Here is a 25,960-nt window from a genome sequence, read left to right as displayed (position 1 = left end):
TTTCCCCTCCTCATACCTTAAAACTTATCTATACATACTTAAACCCTCTTTTAACTCTATAACACTTCATTATCTTCAATATCTTACAATAACTCTTCAATCAAAGAATTTTATCAAACTTCTCATATGTTTTAAATTAATTTCTAATGCTTTAAACTTCTTAATTCTTCTTATGGCAGGTCAAATTCATTAATAGAATTTCAAAAACCTCTTAATATCAATAATTTATTTCTACACCCTTTATAAAATTTCCTTTCTAATTCTCTCTTCTTGATGTTTTAAACTTATATAAGCTTTCTGTAAGCTTATATAATAACCAATGAATCTAAACCAACTTATAAATTCAAGAAATCAACAACTGAATTCAACTTACCTTCTAGATGAGACTAACGGGAAGAAGAAGAAGAAGACAAGGAAAATAAGCTTTCAGATAAATCTCTCCACTCTCATGTGTTTACTTCTTATTAAGGGGCAAATATCCTTTAACAAGAAAAAGACCATAATACCCTTTTAATATTTCCATAATTACTATTTAATCCAATACTGAAATATTCATATTTAAGTCCTTAAAATTTTTAAATTTTCTTAAATTGATCCTTAGATTTAAAAAAAATTCTTATTTTAATCACTAACCCTAATTTCAAGATGTTACACTTTTAGTAGACGGGGATGTTATTTATGGGGTGGCAAATGGTGACTGACATTCCTTGTGCGAGGAGTATCTTGAAGGTGTCCCGCCTAATTTCAATGGTGGTTAAATACCGTTAAATTGGTTGGATACAACTTTCCAATATTTGAGTTGTGATGCCCCCGAGGATCAGGTTAAAATGTATGCACGAACTTGCATATTACAACTCATAGGAGGGATCCTGATGCCCGAAAAATCGCACAGTCAAGTTCATTGTTTGTGGTTGTGTCACCTCGCAAATTTTCATCATGCTAACACACTCAGTTGGGGCAATAAATGGATGTCTCATTCTTCTCCAATCTTGGGTGTGGTATCGCATGCCATTTTTATGTCCGATGGTGAAAAACCCATTGGTTTTCCCGTTATTATTGAGGTAATTTCAATGTCGATTTTGTATATAAATAATATTTTTGAGTATATAATGAAAATTATTTCATTGAATATGTGGTCAAGTGCAAGAAAATATCATCGAGATTTACCTGATGAATTGGAATAAATTAGACTACTAATTGATCAAAAGGTTGATACAGAGGTATGTATTTAAATATTATTATCTACTTTTATTTATCATTATATAATTAGAATATTATTTTGATAAGATTTATATATATTTATTTTAGTTTCAATAGTCTCCTTATTCTTCTGAAGAAATGAGGATTTGCATATCACATCACTTAGGAGACCTATTAGATGTCTAGATAGCGGTGGTCTCTCTGATATGTTATGCTATTTTTGAGTGGCATACTACTGATTGCGTGCTCCTCCAATTTGTTTTGTACAATCTATTCTGGAAGCACCTAAGAATCTCAACGATATGCATATCATCGATAGACGTGGCAGAAAAGAAGTCGACTGATTGTTGATGCACATTGAGTGTGTAATGATATGATAGGATCGACGTAGGTGCATTCCGCGTACGGAACCCATTTATGTGGATCATTACTCGATTGCGGATGATTATTATGAGTGGTTTAACATGAACGAGAAATCATTCCTACTTTTTGAGGAAGCATGAGGCGGGAGCATTCATCGATGTCGACACAAACACCCACCGTCACAACATCATCGTCCCCCAACACGTGGATAGAGAGCATACGCTTCTTGCTCATCCTCAGATGTAGCACCGAAACCATCACAGTAGCCACCATATACACCGGTGTATATTCTACAGCCATTTCAGATGGCACCGCAGTCGTTTCAAATGGCATTGCATCCATTTCATATACCACTGTAGTCGGGTTAGAGGCCACCACTTTCATACCAAATTCCACCACTGCTACAGAGTTTTATGACCCCTCCTGACAGATATTATACTTTTATGCTTACAGATCTAACTTGGGGTTCATATGTTGGTTATTTAACGGGTGAAGCTTCACCACATACACAGACACCTCTGGTGCAGTTTTAGCACACATCGATGTCGGTGTTTTCGTAGTTTTCACAATTTTCTATGAGCGGTGGGATAATCAGTCATACACCTATATGGTCCTTATTCTATGGAGGTGCTATATCGTCATTCGTCCCTTATCAATAAAATTTATATGATTTTGATGATGATGATGATGAGAGTGAGGAGAAAAAACAAGTTATACAAAGAAATCCTCATCGACACATATAGCCACCGCTCTGCGGAACACATTCAAGACGCCGACATCGATATAGTTATTTACTTTGTTATGTTTTTTATTTAATTTTGTTTATTTACCAGCAATTGTAAAGTTTTTATTTAATTATGGACTTTTTATTTATTTTGTTTCTTAATGTTTTTATTATTTAATTGTTTTCAAATTATTTTTATTATTTTTATTATTTTTTTTTTGTGTTGTATCATTTTCTTGTTTTAAGTTTGCTTGAATTGTTTTTATTATTTAATTTCTTGAGTAACCAATTACTCGGTGATACTCAAATAAAATTAATTGAAAGTAAATGAAAATTAAATAATATAAACTTAGATTTCTTAAAGAATAACTACATCAATCACAATATCAATGGTTACTTTATGACAAAAGAGATGAACAATTTTTCCTATTGTGTCCTAGGTTTCTACAATGCCCACATCTTTTGTTTTCTCTGGATGTCTCCTGAATATCCATATCACAATGTGTCAAATACATTACCGATGTTGGACATAGGGTGGTTGCCACATTGGACCTAAATAATCCATTGCTGCTTTGATCCCAGCTCCGCGATCTGAAATGACACAGATTTTTTCCATCGTGACAACATGTAAGCGTAAGTTTCTAAGAAAAAAAGCCCAATAATTTATATCTTCTCCTTCAACAAGGGCATAAGAAATTGGAAGAATGTTGCAATTCTCATCTTGGATAACTCCCAATAGTAAAAATTGTTTGTATTTTCCATACAAGAATGTCCCGTCAATTTGGACCACGGGCTTGCAGTTTCACAACATTAATGCACTGTGGGTAAGTCCAAAAAAGTCAGTAGAATTGGTATCGATCGTGAAGCACTTGATCATTTTGGTATGCATGGCAAGTTTCAAAGTCGACAATTGTCCCAGGATTCAATCTGCGCACTACCCTAAACAAACTTGGTAATTCATTGTAAGATGCATCACATTCGTCGTGAAGTTTTTTAATGGCATTCTATTTTGCCTTCCATGCTTTCTTGTATGAGATGATATACCCATATTGCAACTGTATAGCTGAAATCAGCACCGTAATATCTATATGGGGGCTTGCTTTTAGCATGGTTATAATGGCTTGGCAGATAATGTCGGAGTCCAAGTTAGGATCATCCTGGTTGATCCCTCTAGCACAACATATGTGAAGACCGTTATATATTGTTAGTTCCCATATATTATTTTTCCTCTTCTTTTTCGATACACGAACCATCCAATTACATCCGTTATCATGTTAGATATGGTGTCGATGGCAGACATACTTTTCGGTGGTGGAACAATCAACTGTGGACTGAACATAATTACGAATGTTGTAATTCTTAATTGTCATAATCGCTTCTTCTTTGCATGTATACTCCATTCCTTTATATAACTCACCATCATTGACTGATACGTTAAATCCGTAGTCACCGACATTAGGCATATCCGTAAATTCTGGCATATACATTGCACCATAGTCAGCTTTATACATGTGTGCTAGAGGTTCAGTGTGTACTGTATTTATGGGAACTTTATCTACATCATCATCATCGGAGTCCATGTTGAACTACGATGATTCTGGCTGAACTAATAGTCCAGTCTCAACACCATCCGCACCTGGCTCACGATGAGGTTATTCTGGTAGAGATGAGGATTCCTCCAAGATGTCTACATTAAGATCGAACAAGATAGTAATTGAATGATTTCCCCTTGAACTTGAAGGCATCTCGACATTGAGGTCAAAGAAGCTTGCAGTTGAATGCCTCCTCTTGGAACTTGAAGGCATCATGTCAAATGGGTACTGAACAGATTGCTGCGTCGAGGGTATCTCCATATTCAGGTAAAAGAAATTGGAAGATGAATGTCTTCCTTGAACTGGACGTGATGTTGCCATACAGATTGCTTGTGGAGCCACCTCGGTACAGATCGTAACAAGTTGCTGATGAATGTCTCCCCATTGAACTTGATGGGATGCCACTATGATGTGGATTTCCCATTAACCAGTTAAAATCATTACACATTAATTAAGTTGGGCTGTCAACTTGATCAGCTTGTTGAGCCAGCTCATAGTGGGAGCATAATGACATACCACGAACAACATGCACTTCAACAAATGTCACATACGTCTGTGTATCAACGTCTGAATATTGATTTTGAGAATCAACCATCATAGCAACATCGTCATCGTTGGAAAGTTCGAACGCTGTATAAGTTAACAAACATACTACATTTGGAAATATGTATTGAAGTGAGGACAATCTTCTAGTACTTCCAACATGAACATTCCTGGAAATTTTCGTTATCAGCTCATCAAGAGTGTTGTTTCTCTTAAAGGATATTCTGACAGAATGATTTGATGCGAAGACAATGCCGATTTCATCTTCCCGAATTTCTTCATCATAGTAAACAATAGCTGAAATACGAGTCATTTTGAGAGAGTAAAAGATTGAGAGTCTTATATCTGCAAAAATAATAGCGGAAATATGCATAATTAAATAAATAGTATATGAATTAAAATATAAACTAATAGAAAATTTTCAAATTTTCAAAATAATTTAAATAGCATAATTTCATATTGTTATGCATCTGCAAAAATATCTCGATGTATGATCCCACTTTTCAATTTTACAACTACAAAAAATAATAAAAAATAATTAGTACAATAAAATTTATTCAAATAATCATATATAAAATAAATATAAAAAAATAAAAAAATAGTTTTACCTTACAACAAAAATAGAAGGAATTGATAAAAGTAAAAACAAGCAATTAATTTTGGTGTATAGTTTGCATTCAGAGAGATTCTTATTTATAGGGGAGGGGGAGGTTTAAAAGCTGAGCTGCTCAGGTAATAATGGAGTATCAATAATTCAACGTGCATAATGGAAGGCACAAATCATTATCCACGACTTACGTACGTGTCAGAAATCCACGAATGCGTGGATCGCCATCCGCACCTTACCTTACTTGCGCCAGCTCGGATAGAACCAGATACAGCGCGGATCGCCATCTGTGTCTTTCTTTACGTAGCACCAGCTCGGAGAACCCTGCAAAGATGCGGATGACGATCTATACTTTGTCAAAAAGAATGTTAGATCGATAATATTAAGAGAGATAATGCTTGACATGTAATTATTAGGTTCGGTAAAAAAAGCCGGGTTTTAATGTGAACTTAATAAATTATAATGTGAAGCCAAATGAGGTAGGAGAAAAATGCACATTTGCTTACAATTGTAGAAAAATAAATAGGAAAAAGTCTGCACAAATGCAAGCCATTTAGGTTTGTAATGACGGAGGCCCTTAGCCTGTCACCGAGGAACTGCAAAATCTGGTTTAATAATTAAAGTAATAGGCATAATTATACAAAAGGTGTCCAACCTATGCCCATTTTTCTAATTTAGTATCTAACGTTTATTTTGTGTCAGTTTGATACCTAATATTTCATTTCATTACTCAAAATGAGTTAAACCGGTACGGACCATAAGTTTGGTTGTTAACCCAATTAAAATACCACCTGACATATTTTTTAATAGAAAAATTCTACCACGCTCGACGAGCGACGATGAACACCATTAACGATGAACAATGATAAATTAATTTATAAAATTTAAAATTCTAAATGGCTCAACGAATAATTATAAATTAGTTAAAAATTAAAGTTAAGTTATTCAAAATAAAGGATAAACTATAACAATGACCACCTAAATATTATCCCTTTTCATTTGGACCACTATTTTTGAAATTTTATCAATCAGATCACTCAACTATTTAAATGTATTTAATTAAACCACTTGCCGTTAATATTTAATGGAGAAGCTGATGTGACCGTTAAAATATTTGGTATAATTACACATTTGATCAATGTTACTTATATATTCTATCAATTTGATCCTAATTTTAATAAATTAAAATAAACTTAACCCTCAAAGTGAAGAGAACATTAACATAATTTTTGGAGGAAAAATAACTTGTAAAAGGAAAGTCACATAAACATCGAGGACTTAACATAATTTTTTTTATTAAACTAAGGTTATTACGACGAATTAATATAATTATCATATTAATGAGCAAAAAGAAAAAATGAAAAAAGATATCACCCAAAGCATGATGAATGCAGCATACAAGTAACCATCATATATTTTTTTTGATGAGTCCCACACATCCCTATGAAAAATGGGGGGGAAACTATCGAGATTAAGCTTGATCTCACTTCAATTAATTGAAGGGTTTTCTTTTCTTTTCTAAACCAGATATACTTCTTCAAACTTTAAGATTGTGGACTGACTTTAAAATTTTAAAAGCGGATACTTACTTTTTAGAAAATATAATTTATTCATTCTGAAAAAGAGTAGGACTACATAAAGAAAAAGTAAAATTAAAGTCATATATTTTAAAAAAAATAAAGATAAAAATAAATTTTATTATTAACGATAAAAATAAACATAATTAAGATTAAAATAATAATAAAATATGATAATACATTAATAACTTATTTTATCACAATCATATCATACATTAAGATTAGGGCTGCAAATGAGATGAGACAGATCGTGAGCTACTCGAGATCGACTCGGTCAAGGCTCGATAAATACTCGGATCGAATGGACTCGAGTTGAGCTCGAGCTCGATTCGAATTCTTAACGAGCCGAAATGAGCTACTTGATACTCGACTCGAAAAGCTCGTGAGCAGCTCGAAAATATAATATATTAAGATTTTATTTTTTTTAAAAATAAATTATTAATAATATTAACATTTATGTGTTGATTGTTTTTAAAAAATACAGTAAAATTTTCATGTATTTAAGATTCATGTTCGAGTTTGAGTTTGAGACTTCAATCAAGTTAAGTTTAAGATTTTTTTTCATTTCGAGCCTTTTCGAGCTGCTCACGAGCTTCAGTTCAGGATTTCGAGTTCGAGTCGAGCTTAAAAATTTTAAGCTCGCGAGTTTTCGAGTCGAGCTCCATTTCAGAGTTTTCGAGTCGAGTCGAGTCGAGCTCAACAATACTTGAGCTCGACTCGGCTTGTTTATACTCCTAATTAAGATTGTCGATGATTCTTCCACATTAGTGACCAAATTGGTAGAATATATAAGTAACAATGATTAAATGTGAAATTATACTAAATATTTTAACTGTCACATCAGTTTCCCCGTTAAATATTAACGACAAGTGGTTTAATTAAATGCATTTAAATAGTTAAGTGACATGATTAAAAAATTTCAAAATAGTGGTCAAAATAAAAAGAACAATAGTTAGGTGATCAATTGTATAATTTACCCTTTATTTTAAATAATTTACCTTTAAACTTTCAACTAATTTATTGTTATACGTTGAATATTTTATAATTTTAAGGTTTTATAAATTAATTTATCGGTGTTCATTGTCACCCATCGAACGTAAAAAAATCTATCTTTTTTAATATTAAATAAACGATAACGCCGTTAACCCATTAAAAAAATATTATATTTGAAAAAATATATATATATTCAAAAAAACACCCAACCCCCCTCCCCTCCCCTCCCCTCCCCTCCCTCTCACTCTAACCCAGGGTCTTGAAAGTTCCCACCATTTCAATCTTAGCTCTTTTTGAAGTATATTCAACCCCTAACTAATTGTAGGGAGTGAGAATAGGTTGGGTGTTGATATCTTCTCTCTTTGTCTTAGTTTATTCTAAACAAACTGCTAACCAGAATCAATCACTTGGGTTTGAGTATTGTGTTTTAGCAATGAAAATGGGTATACAAGTTTATCGTATGTTGTAAGAAGGAATTGAGGAATTAAGGATTCGGAAATTTGCAGAGATATGCAAGAGGATGATGGGTATATATAACTTTCCAAATGGAGATTTTGATGACGAGCGAGGGTACGTTAGCAGATTCATGCTTTTTTTTTTGTTTGTTTTTGGTCTTCTTTCGGCGCACTCCTCCTCCTTGGGTGCGACGCTGCTATTCTTGGCCGGGTTAACCTTGACCGGCACGGTGCTTGCCTTGATAATGGTAACGCCGTTGATCGTTATCTTCAGCCCTGTTCTAGTCCCGGCGGGGATAACCATATTGTTGGTGGTAACTGGGTTCTTGTTTTCCGATGGGTGTGGGGTGGCGACGATCCCGGCGTTATCAATTTTTAATATTAGAAAATATGCCAGGGGCATTTTTAATGGATTAATTGTTAAATTTAACAGCCCTTATGATTTAACCTATTTTAAGTGACAAAATCAAACGTTAGATATAAAATTAAAATAAAATAAACGTTAGTTATTAAATTGAAAAAACGGACATGCTTTGATAAATAATATTTATGATAGGTGCAGAAGGACAAGCTCAGCAACTTGGGAATGCTTTGATAAGTGAAAATAATTTTTCACTTTATAAACAATCCTAAACACTTCAAAATTTGTTCGAAAGAATAATATGAAAAGTGATTTTTCATCTTAATCTGAAATGATCAAATATTTATTTTTTACTGAAAAATTATTGTTCAGGTAAAATTAAATTACTTAATTTTAATTAATTTTTAAATTAAAACACATAGATGTATAATTATTTATTAATTATTTTTAATGTTTGAATTGATTGTTAGACATAAATTAATAGAATTTAAAAGATATTTTCCCACTTTAAGTACATATATTATTATTTTTTGTTAAAATAAGTATCTAAATTACTTTTTCTCATGACTTTGTCTTGACTAATGCATGCAGATCCATGTCGTACATCTAATTTTGGTAGATGAATCTCCCAACGAAGATTTTCTTAATAAAACATTTCATATATAAAAATATTACTAATGAGTTATCATAAAATATTTTATATTTTCATTATAATTTAAGTTGATATATTTCAAATATCATAATATTAATAAATATAAATATGATTTAAATATTATATTTTTAATTTATAACATAATATCTAAAATTTACGTTTTATCTTTTCAAAATCAAATTTTAACTACAATAGCAAATAGTTAAATTTTAAACTACACATTTAAAAAATTTCTTAAAAGTAATTTTTTTATTAAATCATTTTTCAAAAGTAATACTAAACTGATAAAGTACAGAATTATAGAAAAAGTCCAAAGTGAAAAACGTCATAAATTTTGTGTATAGAAGACCTTGGGGATTTTTGGAAATATTTTTGAGTTTAGAGGACCTTTTAAAGGATCATATTCTTATATCGATCTTCTAGCGTGCATATAAGAAATTTAAGACCGACGAGCATCACTGAGGACTGATGAACAAGTATCCCGCTACGAGCATTGCACAGTGAATCCTCCAAAGCATAAAAAAAGGCCTAAAATCAGATTACATCATATAGAAACAACAGGAAGAAGAATGCCCAAAATATGTCGCAAATGTTGAATTAGCAAACTTAAATGATCTTGTCATTTTTCATCACTCAAATTGAAGCTGAAAAAGTTTCACTCTTCCAGAAATTTCTAAACCAAAGACCCTACGCTTTCTTTGTTCCTTGAAGGATCCAGCTCTGTCACAAAGGAGTTGCAAGTCCTATTTCATGAAGTAGAGAATCAAGTTAGAACAGCTATGTTTAATGCACTGTCTCAATATATATATATATATATATATATATATATATATATATATATATATATATATATATATATATATATATATATAATGTATGTACATATAATTGTTGATATTTGATGTCACTAGAAGTAAGTCTAGCACCCTACAAACGTAGATCACCAGAAACTATAACATACTTTTACGTATTAAAAGTCTGGGTGATTACAATATAATATTTGTTCAGAATTTTCTTAATCAACTGACAATACACACACCCTGCAAACATAACTATTTAAATTGAGGACTTCTAGGAAGATCAAAGAAATTTATTTGGAGATTGAAAGCAGTATGTTACTGAAAATTACGCAATGAAATTTATTTGTTGATTGGGTATTCTAATCACTTAAATTATTAAAAAAAAATATGCATGTAAAACTATATTTATAAATACCGAAATCTCAATATTGCTATTACAAGAATTAGATATTTTAAATCCACAAAATAGCACAAATATAAACAAGGTATGAAAAGTAACATAAACGCAACATGTGTTAGAGTCATATACTCATAGTTCTTTTCAGTATACATGTATATATAGATTTGGACAAAAATAATGGTGTTTTATGTAGGTTTTATAACAAACTAATTTATTTATATTATTTTCCATATTGGGATCGAGTTTTATAACAAATTATAAAGTTTAATTAATTACATTTAAATAATTTTAAATTTTATCTCATGTATCATTTAATAGATAAAGATAAATTTATCATAAATTATAAAATCAAAAGCAAGCATACTCACAATGCATATTAGAATTCCAGAAACATAAAGTCTTGAATATATGTCAAAATCACTTAAGCTTTGAATAAAAATCCGAAATATGAAATTTGGACCTGGATTTTGGCTTGGAATCAAAGATGGGAGTGAGTCAACTTTGGAAAGTTTTAAACAAAAGGAAGTTCCTCCGTTTGCCAAACTTATGTAGTGACATAAAATCTAACAAAAGTTTTCTTCAGAACAATGTTTCATTAGGAATGTTCAAGATTCATTTCTTTCTAAAAATGAATTCTCAAATTTCATAAAATCTAAAGTTATATTTTGAATGTTCAAAATTCATCTTCAAAAAAAGATAAAGTACAAAAATGGTCCTCGACTACAGGGCATTGTTTTGTTCAGTTTTTTAACTATTAAAAGTTACAAAATAGTCTCCGACTATAAAACGTTGCTTTGTTTAGTCTCTCGATTACTAAAATTTACAAAATAATCATCTGACTATTCACATGTTCCCATAACCGTTTGAGTGTGTAGTCATTTGAAATTATGAGATCATATTTTATCATATCACAGTTAACAGGTTTATCGACACTGTTTTTCGCTCGGGCGAGGTGAGATCGATACCGACTCGGTAGTTTTCTCTTTGAAAAGTATTTTCGAAATGCGAGGAGTCGCCACCAATCATTTAAGGTGTGATTGGGACACCGTAAAAACCGAGTGATTTTAATAAAACATTTGATTTTTATAAAAATACCAAGTTTCAAGGTCTACGAAAATCCAGAAATCGGGTTCGGGAGTCAGTTACGCGTGGGAAAGGATTAGCACCCCCACAAACGCCCAAAAATTGATACCTAGTTGGTTACCCTAAATTTAAAATCAAAAATTTTGAGTTCAAACGTTACTTAATTTAAAAATCATAACGGATGCAAATATAAAAAGGGTATTTGTTTATTAAAGCCGAGAGCATTCACCCCTAGCATAAATGCGAGAGATCAGCTATTGTACTCGATAACTGAATATTGCCTTGTTTTTAGAAAATCATGATGCGGTTTTGAAAAGAATGTCAACTTATTTCGGGAATAACTAGTAGTCACCCCCTTAGCATGATTGCGGGAAATATTCTATTAATTCCCTAATAAGTGAACATTGCCTAAGGGTTAAAACTTTAATGCGATCAACCAAATTTTATTTATCTTAATTAAACTAAAAGTAAATTAAGGCTTTTTCAAGCTTAAAGTGTCAAATTATGAAAGTTAAAGGACCTAGAAGCTCAAGCCTAAAATGTAGGTTATAATATTAACCCTATATGATTTTTTAATCAATTATTGAATCGAATAACCGATATGGTCCCTTGAGCATTTAGGCAAGGGCCAACTCAGATTACTCCCTAAATTAAAAGACTAGTTTGAGATCTAATCTAAAATGGAGGCTCTAATATTAATTTAAATTAATTTTAATCAATATTGCAATTCAAATAATTAAATTGAAACCTCGAACAAAAGCGATGACCAAATTAAGAATCCTCTTAATTTAATGACTAAATATGAATCAAATAATTAAAATATTATGGACTAAATCTAAAAAGGTGATCCATCAAGGACTAAATTAAAAGGATACAAATATTGAAGACAATTAAAATATATAAAAGTATTAAACTTAAAGTACTAAAACAAGAAGGGTAAAAATAGATAATAAAAAACAGTAAATAAAAGTAATAAAATTAAAGGACTAAAATTAAATAAATAAAATGTAAAGGGCATGAATTTAAATGTGTATAAAATTAAATAACAAAAATAAAAGAGCAATAAAAAAATGTTAGCATTAATTTTTTAATATTTAACATGCACCGTAAATAATGCGAGTCGTACCCCGGGGCAGGTCATCAAAAGGTCGTATGATATTTCGAACATAAAATAAATAAATAAGTAAATAAATAAATAAAAATTAGCAATTAGAAGTTAGGAAAGTTAGTTGTTAATAGAGTTCAGACCGTAATAATGCGGGTCGTACACCAGATCGGGTCACCGCAAGGTCAAATTAAATAATAACAATAAATAAATAAATAGAACAATGGTTAAAATGCAAGAAAATAAAAAAATGGTTAATTTGAAATAGAATAAAAAAATCAGTGACCAATTTCAAAATAAACAAAATCCAAAATGATGACCAAATTGAAATAAAATGCAATAAGATGTCAAAATCAAAATAAATGAATAAAACATGCACTTAATGACTAAAATATAAAAACAAGGCAAAGCTCTGAGGAACTATGAGTGATTAACCCATAAAATACTGACCTAAATACAAAGTAAGCCAAACAATAAGGACATGCACATGATTTACCCCTAAGAATGATGACCAAAACGTAAATATGCGCCTAAAGTATGGGGACCAAATAGCAATTTTCATTTTATTTAAGCCTAAAAAGTAATCTGTTAAATAAAAAGGCAAAATTACAGAATCTATCCACATATATTTAAAAAAATTAAATAGTCACTACACATGACTAAAATGCAAAAACACGGCTAACTTACAGGGACTAAAATGAAATTTCACCAAAATAAATAAAAATAGGCAAATAAAAGGGAAAATTACATATTTAAACTCGACGGACTAGAATGCAAAACACGCTAAAATAATAGGGACATAACATTAATAATCCAAAAATATAAAGCATGCACAACAGAAAGGTAAAATAGCAGTTTTGGTCCCTACAGGGACCAAACTACAAAAACACGACAAATGTTCGAGGGGCTAAACGCAATTAAACCCTTAATTTTCCCTATAAATACCAACAATCTATTTTTTATTTCATTTTTAGCTGAAACCCAAAGAAAAAAAAAATAACTTTAAACTCTCTTCCCTTCCCCAGGCCGACAGTAGGCCAACCACCATGAAACACCTCCTGTCGACGTAACACTAAAATTTCACCGATCACAAATCTAACTGCCCCGAGTCTAGCCTAAAGCTTAAAATCATATAAAACAACCCCAAACTACTCAAAATCAACCCTAGATCGGTCGACTACCCCGAATTCCGACAACCCTTCGTTAACTCAGGAATGATCAATTTATCCTCTTTTTTATTTTTTTATTTTGCTGTAAACCTGTACTAGGATCATTGGTATTAGATTAGGCTAGATTATATTCGAAAGAAAAAAAACTATCTTATTGTTATACGAAACATGCAAATAGTTTTTTTGAAAATCAGTGTGTACTTTTACTAAAACAACAAGTAAACTGGGTTTTATTCGAAAAAGAATTTTTTTTACTACTGGATTTGAAATTAACCAACAGAGAAAGAACACATAAAAAAGGGAGTAACCTTCGAAGTCTGTGTTATTGCTTGAGAACAGGATTTTACAGTATATTTTTTTGGAGGATTTTTCCCATCCCCTTTACAGATTTTTCTCTTGGGTTAAATACCCATCTTCAACTGAAAAATAAAATCATTGCTAATTTGTTTTCTTGTTTTGTAGTGGCTTGGAGTGTGCTGTTGGAGTGCTTGATGGTTTCCTCTTCGGTTGGGGCAGGAGCAGGTGGCTTCTGGTTGGGGGAGAGAAAGGTGAATGCTGATTGGGGGTATGTGGGCGACTACTAACTAGATTGGTGTAGACCTGGGTGAGCTCGGTTGGGTTTAGGGGTCTTATTTGGGTTAAGGTTTTAATTGATTTTGAGGTTTGGTTTAGGCTTGACTGGATTTGGGTTGGGTCTGTTTTTGGTTTTGGGGTTTTATTTTGGGTTTGGGGGCTTGAGGTCCGACCGGAAAAATGGTGATTACAAGGTTCAAGTAATCAATTTTTAACAGAAAATGAAAAATTTGAAATATATGAATTGTCGACTAACCATTTTGTAACTTGAACTCAACAAAGCATGACCTAAAGTCAATAGCAACCAACTATAGTCGGGAACCATTTATGTACTTTACTAAAAGCGCATCGAAAGTCATTTCTATCTAAAGTTTCTAGATTGAATTCTTGAACGAGGACTAGGGAATTGAAGAATAATAATGGTTACAGCTTAGTTTTTGCATTCCCAAGCTTTGATAAATTTGAATTTAAAACTTCCAAGAGGAACACAAGCACGCAGCCAATTGCAGCAATTGAAGCTTAAAAAGGAAAGAACTATAACGTCGATAGGACATAGATACAATACACAATAAAAAGAAAAGGAATCACCTTGAGAGAGGCAGCTCCAACAGGATGAATCGAGGGCGATGATTGATTGTAGCCGAGCAAATGCGATGGTATTGTGGAGCGGCATCATGAATTCTAATCCTCCCAACGCCGACACAATCCTTTAAAGTGAAAAATGAAGTTGATAATTTGACAACGTATTTAGATGGGAAAACGAAAGATGAAAACAAAAATAATAGGAAGTGTCATACCCATTTTTTTTGAAAAAAACAATGAAATATTATTTTAAAAAACAACTATGACTTTAATTTGAAAAATTGGGTGATTTGGAATTGATTTGCATAAAATGGAAAAAGAGTCGCCATCGACCTTTGGGTTAGGTAGGTCGAATACCTAAAAAATATCTTTTAAAACAATTTTAAGAAAAATCATTTTATAAGACAAAATTTTGGTCTGTGTTTATCAAAAAATTTGATTTTAAGGGTCTGGGAGTCGATTACGCTTGGAGAAGGGTAAACACCCATACAACACCCAAAATTGGTACTATGTCGCTTACACTTTGTCTTAGCAGTGGAATTTATGAATCGAATATAAAGTTAAAATATGATCCATTAATTAAATTTCTTCGAATTGTTTATCAGAGAAAATTCTTTAACTTGAAAAGAAATCTCGAGATTAGCAATCCTCCGTCGGGAAAGCTAATTCGTCTATTTCTTATCTTAAAAGAATATTCTCTCCTCATTTATTGAAAAACGCGAATCGAATATAAATGTAGAATCGACATTTGCGTATAATAAAATACATTGCCATTTATAGAAACATGACTTGCATTGTTTAATGTAAAATAAAAATGAATTAACAATTAACAAAACTAAAATTGATTTATTTCAAGTTCTATTTAGTTCGAACGTCATATTAGATTGTACCACTTCGATCAAGTGATACTTTTCACGCCTGTTCCACGAATACGTGCTCTTAAAATATTCGAATAATGTTTAAATAAAGAAATACAATGGAAATAAATTCAAATAAAAATATACAAAATAAAATATTTAAAACAAATAAAGTTAAGCATATTTATTTACATCTGATACCAATGAATACATAACATAACAATATGTACATACATAAGGAATTGAAATATAACAATAAAAAATTTAAAAGACCAAAATAGGATTAACAGAAACTTGAGGACAAAAATAGAAAAAAATAAAAACTTAAGGGACTAAAATAGCAAAATAGAAACTTAAGGGACTAAAAAACAAAAATTGAAATATAAGGGACTAAAATAATGAATACATACATTTAAAGGACTAAAATAGATAAAATAGATACTTAAGGGACTAAAATAGAAAATGCATACATTTAAAGGACTAAAATAGAAAAAACAAAAATTTAGAGGACTAAAATAGCAACAACAAAAACGTAAAGGACTAAAATAATACAAACATGAATTAAAGGTCCAAAATAAAAAAAATAGAAACTTAAGGGACTAAAATAGTAAAAATAGACATTTAAAGGATTAAACAAAAAATAAAATAAACTAGGTTCCCAAAATCAAAAATACTAAATAATACAGGTACTAGAAATGAAAATAACCCCTAAATAATATTTAGGACTAAAACAAAATAACCAGAAACATAAAGGATCAAACAATAATTAAACCAAATACCAAGCAGTGAGTAAAGTAAAATATTTATTAATGACATGGCCCAAATTCGAATATCCACCAAAATACATAACATACAAAAATCAGTGACCAAAATACAACTATTACAAATACTGTGATCAAAGTCAAATATTAACAAGAACACACAATATAATAATAACAGGACCAAAACATAAATAATGAAATGTGAGTGCTCAAAATCAAAAAAAGTGAAACTTTATTAGATGGCTAAAAAATGATATTACAAAGCAAGAGGGACCTAAAGTGTAGTTACCCCACACGCTGAAAATACGTAGAAGGCCCTCACTGAAATGGCGCCGTTTCACTCCACACATATATATCACATTCAAACGTCAAAATGGCCTAAGCTTCTCATTTGCCTTCATTTGAGACGAGAGAAGAGAGAAAGAGTAAGAAAATAAGACACCATCCGTATAGGCTGTCGTTGATCGGCAATGACCACCGACGCCAGAAGAGAGAAAATAAGACACCATCTGACGCCTTTTTCACCCTGGTTACAGATCTAGGCTTCATTTAGCCAAAGCGGGTCCCTAAGAGGGTAGATCTACAAAAGAACCCTCGATTCTTTCGGCTCCAACGACCTTTGGAGTCTCCGAAGAGCCATCGAGGGTAAGTATTTTCCTTTCTCCTATTTTTTTGTTTGCCCCGAATCCCCTCTTTCTTTCTTTTCCTCTTTCTCCTTTTTATCCTTGATGCGTGTGATAGATTGGTGATTGATATCCTGATTCTCCTCGGGATATCTCTTGTACTTGCCTAATTTTAGTTTTATTTTTCTCTGGCTTGGATATGATTTTTTTGCTTTTTGTCACTGTATTGGTCACTGTGAATGATGGATGAACTCGAGAGGGTTTGATAGTGGTTCGAGAAATCATCGACGGTGACTTACGCTGCTGGAAATGAGAGCGGTGACATCCACGCACCAGTTGGCTGGTCGGCAGCAGCGACTGCTGATGTCCATTAGTGTAAAAAACTAATGGCCACTTATCTGGATCGTTGAATGGGTCTAGATCGTGTTGTTAAGGGAGATGCGGTGCCTGGAACATGAAGGGAACCCTAGCTGGTTCGGGTCATCCGAGTTGGATTGAGTCTTGGGTCGGATCCTGGTTTGGATTGTAACCTGTTGGATCTGGGTAGGTTCGGGTCTTCGGGTCTGGGCTCCAACTGGTTCTTGTAGCTGGGTCTTGGGGACTTGTAATTTGTGCTGCAAAATTAAGCCTGCAAAATGTAATTAAATTTGATTAATAATAATAATAATAATAATATAATTAATATTTTTAGTAGACCCGGACAAAAACGGGTGTCTACAGCTGCCCCTCTTTGTATATTCTTGTGTTAACAAGAATAGGGAAAAGACGAAAAAGACAACCAATTTTTGTCCGGTTCTCTTTTTTGGTTTAAAATTTGATGTGTTTGGTTGGTGGGGAGGACATTGCTCATACGTGATGAAGAGGTCTGGTTGTCTAAGGGTGACACGCTTCCTACGTGATGAGGAGATCTGGTCGGTGGATGACACGACTCATACGTGATGAAGAGTTCTGGCCATCTTTAGGAAGGGTGATAACACTGTTCCTACGCGATGAGGACGACTGGTTATCTAGGGGGTAACATGGCTCCTACGTGATGATGAGATCTGGTCAGGGGATGACACGATTCCTACGTGATGAGGACGATATGCCATCTTTAGGAATGATAACATGGTTCCTACGTGATGAGGACGACAGGTTATCTAGGGGTGCCACGACTCCTACATGATGAGGAGGTCTGGTCGGGGGATGACACGATTCCTACGTGATGAAGATGACATAAAATCTTTAGGGATTTTGGTTTCAAGAGAAACTGACTCAAAGTGATTTTTCCAAAGAAAATGTCTCAAGAGAGACAAAATTCATTTCAAGGGAAACGCTATCAAAGATGGGTGTTTTGTTTCAAAGGAAACATATTCAAAGATTGTTTTCTCAAAAGAAATTATCTCAAGAGAGACAAAACTTTGTTTCCAGAGAAACATACTCAAAGATTTTTTTCTCAAAACAAATTGTCTCAAGAGAAAAAATTTGTTTTCAAAGAAACAGACTCAAAGATGGGTTATGTCTTAAGTGAGACGAAATTTGTTTTGAGAGAAAACTGTCTCAAGCGAGACAACATTTTGTTTCGAGAGAAACAACATCAATGGATACTGATAGTCTATTTGTTCCTGCTGGTGGAGGAAAGGCCTTCAGAAGATCTGATCGTTCCCCTCAGGATGTTAAATCCCCAAAGATGCCCCAATATTCGATGTTGATTGCTTCAGCACTGATTCTAAGCATGACCTTCGAGTCTGAGAGCCACATGTCAACTACCAAAATCCACTCCACAGAGATTGTCTTCTTTTAAAAAAGTTTTTCTTCCTCTTTTATTTTCAAGAGTCTGAAAATATCAATTAAAAGAGTTTTAAAAAATGTTTAATCAAAAGTTTGAAAATATTGCCCCTTTCGAGCTTTCACAATTTACAAATCATAAATAAGAGTTAATTGGATATCAAAGAATTAATTACACTTTTAATTCTTCAATAAATTATAGTTATTTGACAAGTGTCAAGATTATTGCTATCTTTGAGAAATGGTCAAGTAACGAAAGGATAAAATGTCTCAAGTTATTATTTTTGGTCAATGGTTTGGTATTCTCATTTATTTGTTGTTCACTGATCTGATGGAGTAGCCTCTGTACTCATTTACTGGAAGTGTTTTCAGTCTCCCAGCTCTCATATTCTCATTCTTGTTGTGGATGCCTTATCAAGGGATTTGTGCAATCGCCTTTTATGCAATAGCTGCACCATCTTCATACTCAAGCCACCTTTTTAGGTTTTCAACTCAAATCCTCCTTTGGTTTCAAGACGTTATTCATAGTTTACATCTTGAACCCCCCTTTGTTATTTTTTCTCTATCATGAGTTAAAGATTTTAGAAAACCTTTTTGTAAATAAAAAGATTAATCATGATGGGTGGGATGAAATATGAAGATAGTATATTCTGTTTAGAAATCCATGTATTATTAGAAGGGACTTTTAAGGCACGTAATGTAGGTCATGGTTCACGATTATGAAAGAAAGGGATAAAAGGCCCAAAAAAATGTTTAAGGGTGATTGAACCAAGGATCAATTCATTCTGATGCCTTCGATCTTGTCTCGCTCAATTTGGATATGCTCGTATGCGTCCTTTATGATCTTCTCTGGATGCTTTATGAACTTCTGATGAAGTGATTCTGGAATGATTGTGCTTGATCAATCTCATGGTTTGAAGCTCGTTACGTCATTTGAGTCAAGGGTCTCATTGAATGTGCTTATTGTCTTCTTTTCTCTTTGTTTTTTCTTTTGTATTTTACTTTGTTTTCTTTGTTTTTTCTCTTCTTTGATTTGATTTTTGCACTATGTATTCAGTTCACCTTTTGGTATCTCATCTAAATCAATGTCTTCCCTCATGTGAGTAGATTTCCTCCATCTTGCCCTCCAGTGTGGAGGGTGATCCTTGGTTAGGGTTGAATCAAAAGAAAACATAATTTATGCTCAAATGGGGACACAAGGATATATATTTTCTCCTGTTGTGAATGGATAATGAAAGAATGTCGTTCATCATTTCATACACAGAAGTCTTTGTAGAAGAGGTATCCCCAGGGGGATAGATTTTCAGGATTAATTTTTTATTCACATGAAAAAATGTAATTAATGCATGATATAATTATTTTAAATTAATTCTCTTTATTCTTCTTCTTGCTTTCAGCATGTCTCACTTGTTCAGGCTCATCTTCAGAAAATTAATGCAAGATGCCCCACGTTGTCTTCTTAAAAGAAGGTTTATGTTCAAGTGAACATCTTGCACTCAATGTCTTTAGGTTTTATTGGCAGAAAAATGTCGGTTTTGCGTCTAAGAAGACGATGGTGACTTTATTGGCTCAACGAAAGGTATAAGTATAACTTTTTGTGTATCAAAAAGATAAATACAATGTTTCAAGGTCGAAAAGAATGTTTCAAGGTCTCAAAGAGAGGGAATGTAAAAATTTGGTTATTTCGTAGTGACCATGAATTATTTTGGGTAAAGAATCGAGAGATTTTATTTTGGGATTTTAGACATGATAAGAAATGTCTAATCTTGCCATATGTCAAAAATCCTTAATTATTGAAGAATTAAGAGAATATGTAATTCATTTGATATTCGAAGAACTCAACATTAAAACTCGTTCAATTATTCAACCTTAGAAGGTAGCATAAATTTAGTCATCAAAGATTAAAAATATTTAAGCAAATATTAAAGAATGAACAAAAACGAGTTCAAGCAAAACAATGATCTTAGTGCAATTGGTAGATACAATGACCCCATTTTTCTTCGATTGTCCATGCCCTTGAATCCATTAGGTTATGGATCTTGTGTTTCAGTGCCTTACAGTTTTCAGTGGAATGCCTAGAGCTTCCTATACAACTTCAGCATTATAACCCTAAAGATATGGAGACTCTTTTCTTAGATCATCCTAGAGGACTCAACCCTATAACCAGCCGAACAAGAGTCCATCATGCTGATTTCAGATTCTTCCTTTTGTTCGAATCTTGCTTCTATTCTTAATGTGGTTAAGACCACTTCATTCAATCCTCCATGAATTAATGCAAGTGAAAATGCATAAAAATAAAATACAAATGCAAAATACAAAGATGCAAATGTAGATACAAAAAATAAAAGACTCTATTGGTGAACTACTCCTCGGATCATTGGATCATTATTCCAGTTTTGAATGTTTACGATCTTCGAGCAAGTCTCATTATGGTACTTTGAACTTCTTTTAGCCTTCGGTGTATGTCTGTATATGCGACTACTTGATTGAAAACTTTTACCTCTTATTGTAAAAATTTTCTCTCAAATATCCCCTTATAGATCAACATTTTCGAATTATGTCATGACGATGCAATACAATGCAAAGAAGGATGAAAAATGACGCAAACAAAAGAAAAGAAATAAATTAGTGTATACAAACCAACGAAAAGAAATTAGTTAGTATATGTAAGACAATCGATACAGATAAAAATGTTATTCAAAGATGAATATAACACCTACCCCATCATGATATCTACCTGAACATTCTTTAATTAAATAACATTCCTACCCGGACATGCTATCTACCCAAAATGACTAATCAAGAAATTAATCCTAACCGCATGGTATCTAGTTCGCATGTTTTCATTCGAAAAGAAAATATATTCTACGAACTTAAAGCAAAAGATAAGGGTTTAAAAATGTTCCTCCTTTGTGTACACTTAGTTTGGGTACCTATTGACGAACAGAGGTTCGGTATGTCTACACCTACGATTACCGTTCTACGGTTCACTATATACATGGTTTCGGCTCTAAAAAGAAAAGGGTACTCGAATTGTCCTTGATGTCGGTGCTCCCTTGGGCTGCCAGACCCTCGATCCTCACCCATTACAAGTTTCGAATGGAACGAGTTCAATTCAAGGGGATTCAATACCTTATACCCATACAAGGAATAAATCCCTACGAAGGTATAAGATATGTATCCCATGGTATTTTCTAAAACTCATACGAAGAATAAATTCTTACAAGAGTAAAGAAAATACCCCGACTAAGTTGGATTGAAGCTCGTATCTAGAGCTGGTTATGCTAATGCACGTGATGTGTGTGATGAGGAACGTACTTACCATTGACTAAAAAACGAAAAAGGAAAAAACTCGACAAAGACCTGAACAAAGCTGAAAGCAAAATTAAAATGTTAGTATGAAAAATTAAAAATGAAGCAATTAAAAGCTTCAATAAACGGATCATAAGTTAACTAAAAACTCAAACTCATAATTTCCACCAAACGAAAATTTGTAAGCGACCTACAGCCTGACTCTCTATAAAAAAAAGTTCCCAGCGGAGTTGCCAAGCTGTCATAGCCATTTTTTTTGAAAAACAATGAAATATTATTTTAAAAAATAGTTATGACTTTAATTTGAAAATTTTAGTGATCTAGAATTGATTTGCATAAAATGGAAAAGAAGTCGCCATCAACCTTTGGGTTAGGTAGGTCGAATAGTTAAAAATGTATTTTAAAACAATTTTAAGAAAAATCATTTTATAAGACAAAAATTTGGTATGTGTTTACCAAAAATTCGATTTTAAGGGTTCAGGAGTCAATTACGCTTGGGGAAGGGTAAACATCCCCACAACACCCAAAATTGGTATTGTGTCGCTTACACTTTGTCGTAGCAGTGGGATTTATTAATCGAATATAAAGTTAAAATATGATCCATTTATTAAATTGCTTTAAATTATTTATCAGAGAAAATTCTTTAACTTGAAAAGAAATCTCGAGATTAGCAATCCTTTGTCGGGAAAGCTAACTCGTCTATTTCTTATCGTTAAAGAATATTCTCTCCTCATTTATTGAAAAATGTAAATCGAATATAAATGTAGAATCGACATTTGCGTATAATAAAATACATTTCCATTTATAGAAACATGACTTGCATTGTTTAATGTAAAATAAAAATGAATTAACAATTAACAAAACTAAAATTGATTTATTTCAAGTTCCATTTAGTTCGAACGTCATATTAGATTGTACCACTTCGATCAAGTGATATTTTCCACGCCCGTTCTACAAATACGTGCTCTTGAAATATTCGGATGATATTTAAATAAAGAAATACAATGGAAATAAATTCAAATAAAAATATATGAAATAAAATATTTAAAACAAATAAAGTTAAGCATATTTATTTACATCTGATACCAATGAATACATAACATAACAATATGTACATACATAAGGGATTCAAATAGAACAATAAAAAATTTAAATGACCAAAATAGGATTAACAAAAATTTGAGGACCAAAATAGTAAAAATAGAAACTTAAGGGACTAAAATAACAAAATAGAAATTGAATGGACTAAAATAACAAAAACAAAAACTTAAGGGACTAAAATAGTGAATATAGATATTTAAAGGACTAAAATAGATAAAATAGAAACTTAAGGGATTAAAATAGAAAATACATACATTTAAATGACTAAAATAGAAAAAATATTTTAAGGACTAAAATAGAAACAATAGAAACTTAAACAACTAAAATAATACAAATAGGAATTTAAAGGTCCAAAATAGAAAAACAAAAACTTAAGGGACTAAAATAGTAAAAATAGACATTTAAAGGATTAAACCACAAATAAAATAAAATATGTTCCCAAAATTGAAAATACTAAATAATACAGGTACTAGAAATGGAAATAACCCCTAAACAATATTTAAGACTAAAATAAAATAACCAGAAACATAAAGGACCAAACAATAATTAAACCAAATACCAAGTAGTGACTAAAGTAAAAATATTTACTAATGACATAGCCTAAATTCGAATATCCACCAAAATACTTAACATACAAAAATCAGTGACCAAAATACAACTATTACAAATACTGTGATCAAAGTCAAATATTAACAAAAACACACAATATAATAATATGACCAAAACATAAATAATGAAACGTGAGTGCTCAAAATCAAATAAAATGAAACTTCATTAGATGACTAAAAAATGATATTACAAAGCAAGAGGGACCTAAAGTGTAGTTACCCCACACGCTGAAAATACACAGAATGTCCCCACTGAAACGACGTTGTTTTGCTCCACAAATATATATCACATTCTAAGGCCAAAATGGCCTAAGCTTCTCATTTGCCTTCATTTGAGACGAGAGAAGAGAGAAAGAGTGAGAAAGAGCTCCATAGAGCTCTCGGGAACAGGCGAACAACCACCGTACCGACCACTGTTGATCGGCGACGACCATCATCCACTGACACCGAAGGAGAGAAAAGAAGACACCATCTAACGCCTTTTTTCACCCTGGTTACGGATTCAGGCTTTATTTAGCCAAAGGGGGTCTCTAACAGGGTAGATCTACAAAGGAACCCTTGGTTCTTTTGGCTCGAGCGACCTTTGGAGTTTCCGAAGAGCCATCTAGGGTAAGTCTTTTCCTTTCTCCTATTTCTTTGTGTTTTTCTTTCTCTTTTTCTCCTATTGAGCCTTTTCTCTCTTAATTTTTTCTCTAAAACCTCGAATCATTTTCTCTATCATCTCTTTCTTCTTTTTATCCTTGATTCATGTGATAGATTAGTGATTGATTTCCCGATTCTCCTCGGGATATCTCTTGTACTTACCTCATTTTAATTTTATTTTTCTCTGGCTTGGATATGAATTTTTGCTTTCTGTCACTGTGGATGATGGATGGACTCGAGAGGGTTCGACAGTGGCTCGAGAAATCATCGATGGCGGTTCACGTGGCTGGAAAGAAGAGCGGTGACATCCACGCGCCAGTTGGCTAATCGACGACGGCTGCTACTGCTGATGTCCATTAGGGTAAAAACCTAATGGCCACTGATCTGGATCGTTGGATGGGTCCAGATTGTGTGGCTGAGGGAGATGCGGTGCTTGGAACATTAGGGGAACCCTAGCTGATTCGGGCCAACCACTTCGGCCTGGTTCGGGTCATCCGGGTTGGATTGAGTGCTGAGTCAGATCCTGGTTTGGATTGTAACTTGTTAGATCTGGGTAGGCTCGAGTCTTCGGGTCTGGGCTCCAGTTGGATCTTGTAACTGGGTCTTGGGGACTTGTAATCTGGGCTGCAAAATTAAGCCTGCAAAATATAATTAAGTTTGATTAATAATATAATAATAATAATAATAATAATAATAATAATAATAATAATAATAATAATAATAATAATAATATAATTAATATTTTTGGTAGATCCGGACAAAAAACGGGTGTCTACAGGAAGAATGAGAAACCTCGAAGTGCGAGGGAGGGCTCTTGTTGATCGAGAAGACATGGGGTTTGGGGCTATGGTCTTTAACGAAAGGGTTTTGGATCGAAAAGTAAGGGTTCTTGAACCAGCCATTATTGCAGACCTGCAAAACGATGCCATTCTTTTCTGGTTTGGAAATTGGGTGAACCCGGAGGGTGAGGCAGGAAACAGGAGTCCGGTTGGTTTCTTCCTCAAACCCTAAATTTTGGATTTAGAGAGATTTTGGATTTGTTTTCAAGGTGTATAAAACGACGCCGTACCAAAATTCAAATGTTCCGTTTGGGCCGCCAGTATGAAGGACTTGTTTTGTATTATTTTAAAAGAAATTGAGCCAAAAATGTTTTTGGACCAAGAATAATTTTTAAGATATATTTTTAGATGAAAATTATGTATTATGTATTATGTTTTATCTATATTATTTTGTTGGGATAAATTAAATTAAATTTGGGATAGTTTGAATCGAATTTGGATTATAAAAAAAAATAATTTAGAGTCGCCCGTAATTGCCCGTTGGAAAGTGGATTGCTTGAACTTCTAGTTATTCGGAGTAATTAAGTTCCAAACTGAGGCTCACTCATAACCCAAGTGCTTGCTTTTAATTAGTTTTAATTTGTTTGATTCGGGTAGCACGATATTTCAAAGTTCTAAGGTTAAAACTTTATTCCTTTTTTTATTTTTATTCGAAAAGAAAAGAAAAACAA

General features: G+C 32.7%; 1 protein-coding gene across 1 annotated transcript; it reads right to left on the bottom strand.

Moving 5' to 3' along the window:
* Positions 1–9,790: 9,790 nt before the first annotated feature.
* LOC120175011 lies at positions 9,791–25,379 on the bottom strand. The gene is made up of 3 exons (XM_039181718.1): positions 25,243–25,379; positions 14,786–14,904; positions 9,791–9,810 (listed from the first exon to the last, which is right to left on the bottom strand). Exons 1-3 carry the CDS (start codon positions 25,377–25,379, stop codon positions 9,791–9,793), a joined length of 276 nt encoding a protein of 91 aa, XP_039037649.1.
* Positions 25,380–25,960: the final 581 nt, after the last annotated feature.

The sequence above is a fragment of the Hibiscus syriacus genome, unplaced genomic scaffold, assembly GCF_006381635.1.
Source record: "Hibiscus syriacus cultivar Baekdansim isolate YM2019G1 unplaced genomic scaffold, ASM638163v2 tig00112153_pilon, whole genome shotgun sequence".
Classification (NCBI taxonomy): domain Eukaryota; kingdom Viridiplantae; phylum Streptophyta; class Magnoliopsida; order Malvales; family Malvaceae; genus Hibiscus; species Hibiscus syriacus.
Note: the sequence above shows the minus strand (reverse complement) of the source record. Positions and strands in the feature narration are given on the sequence as shown.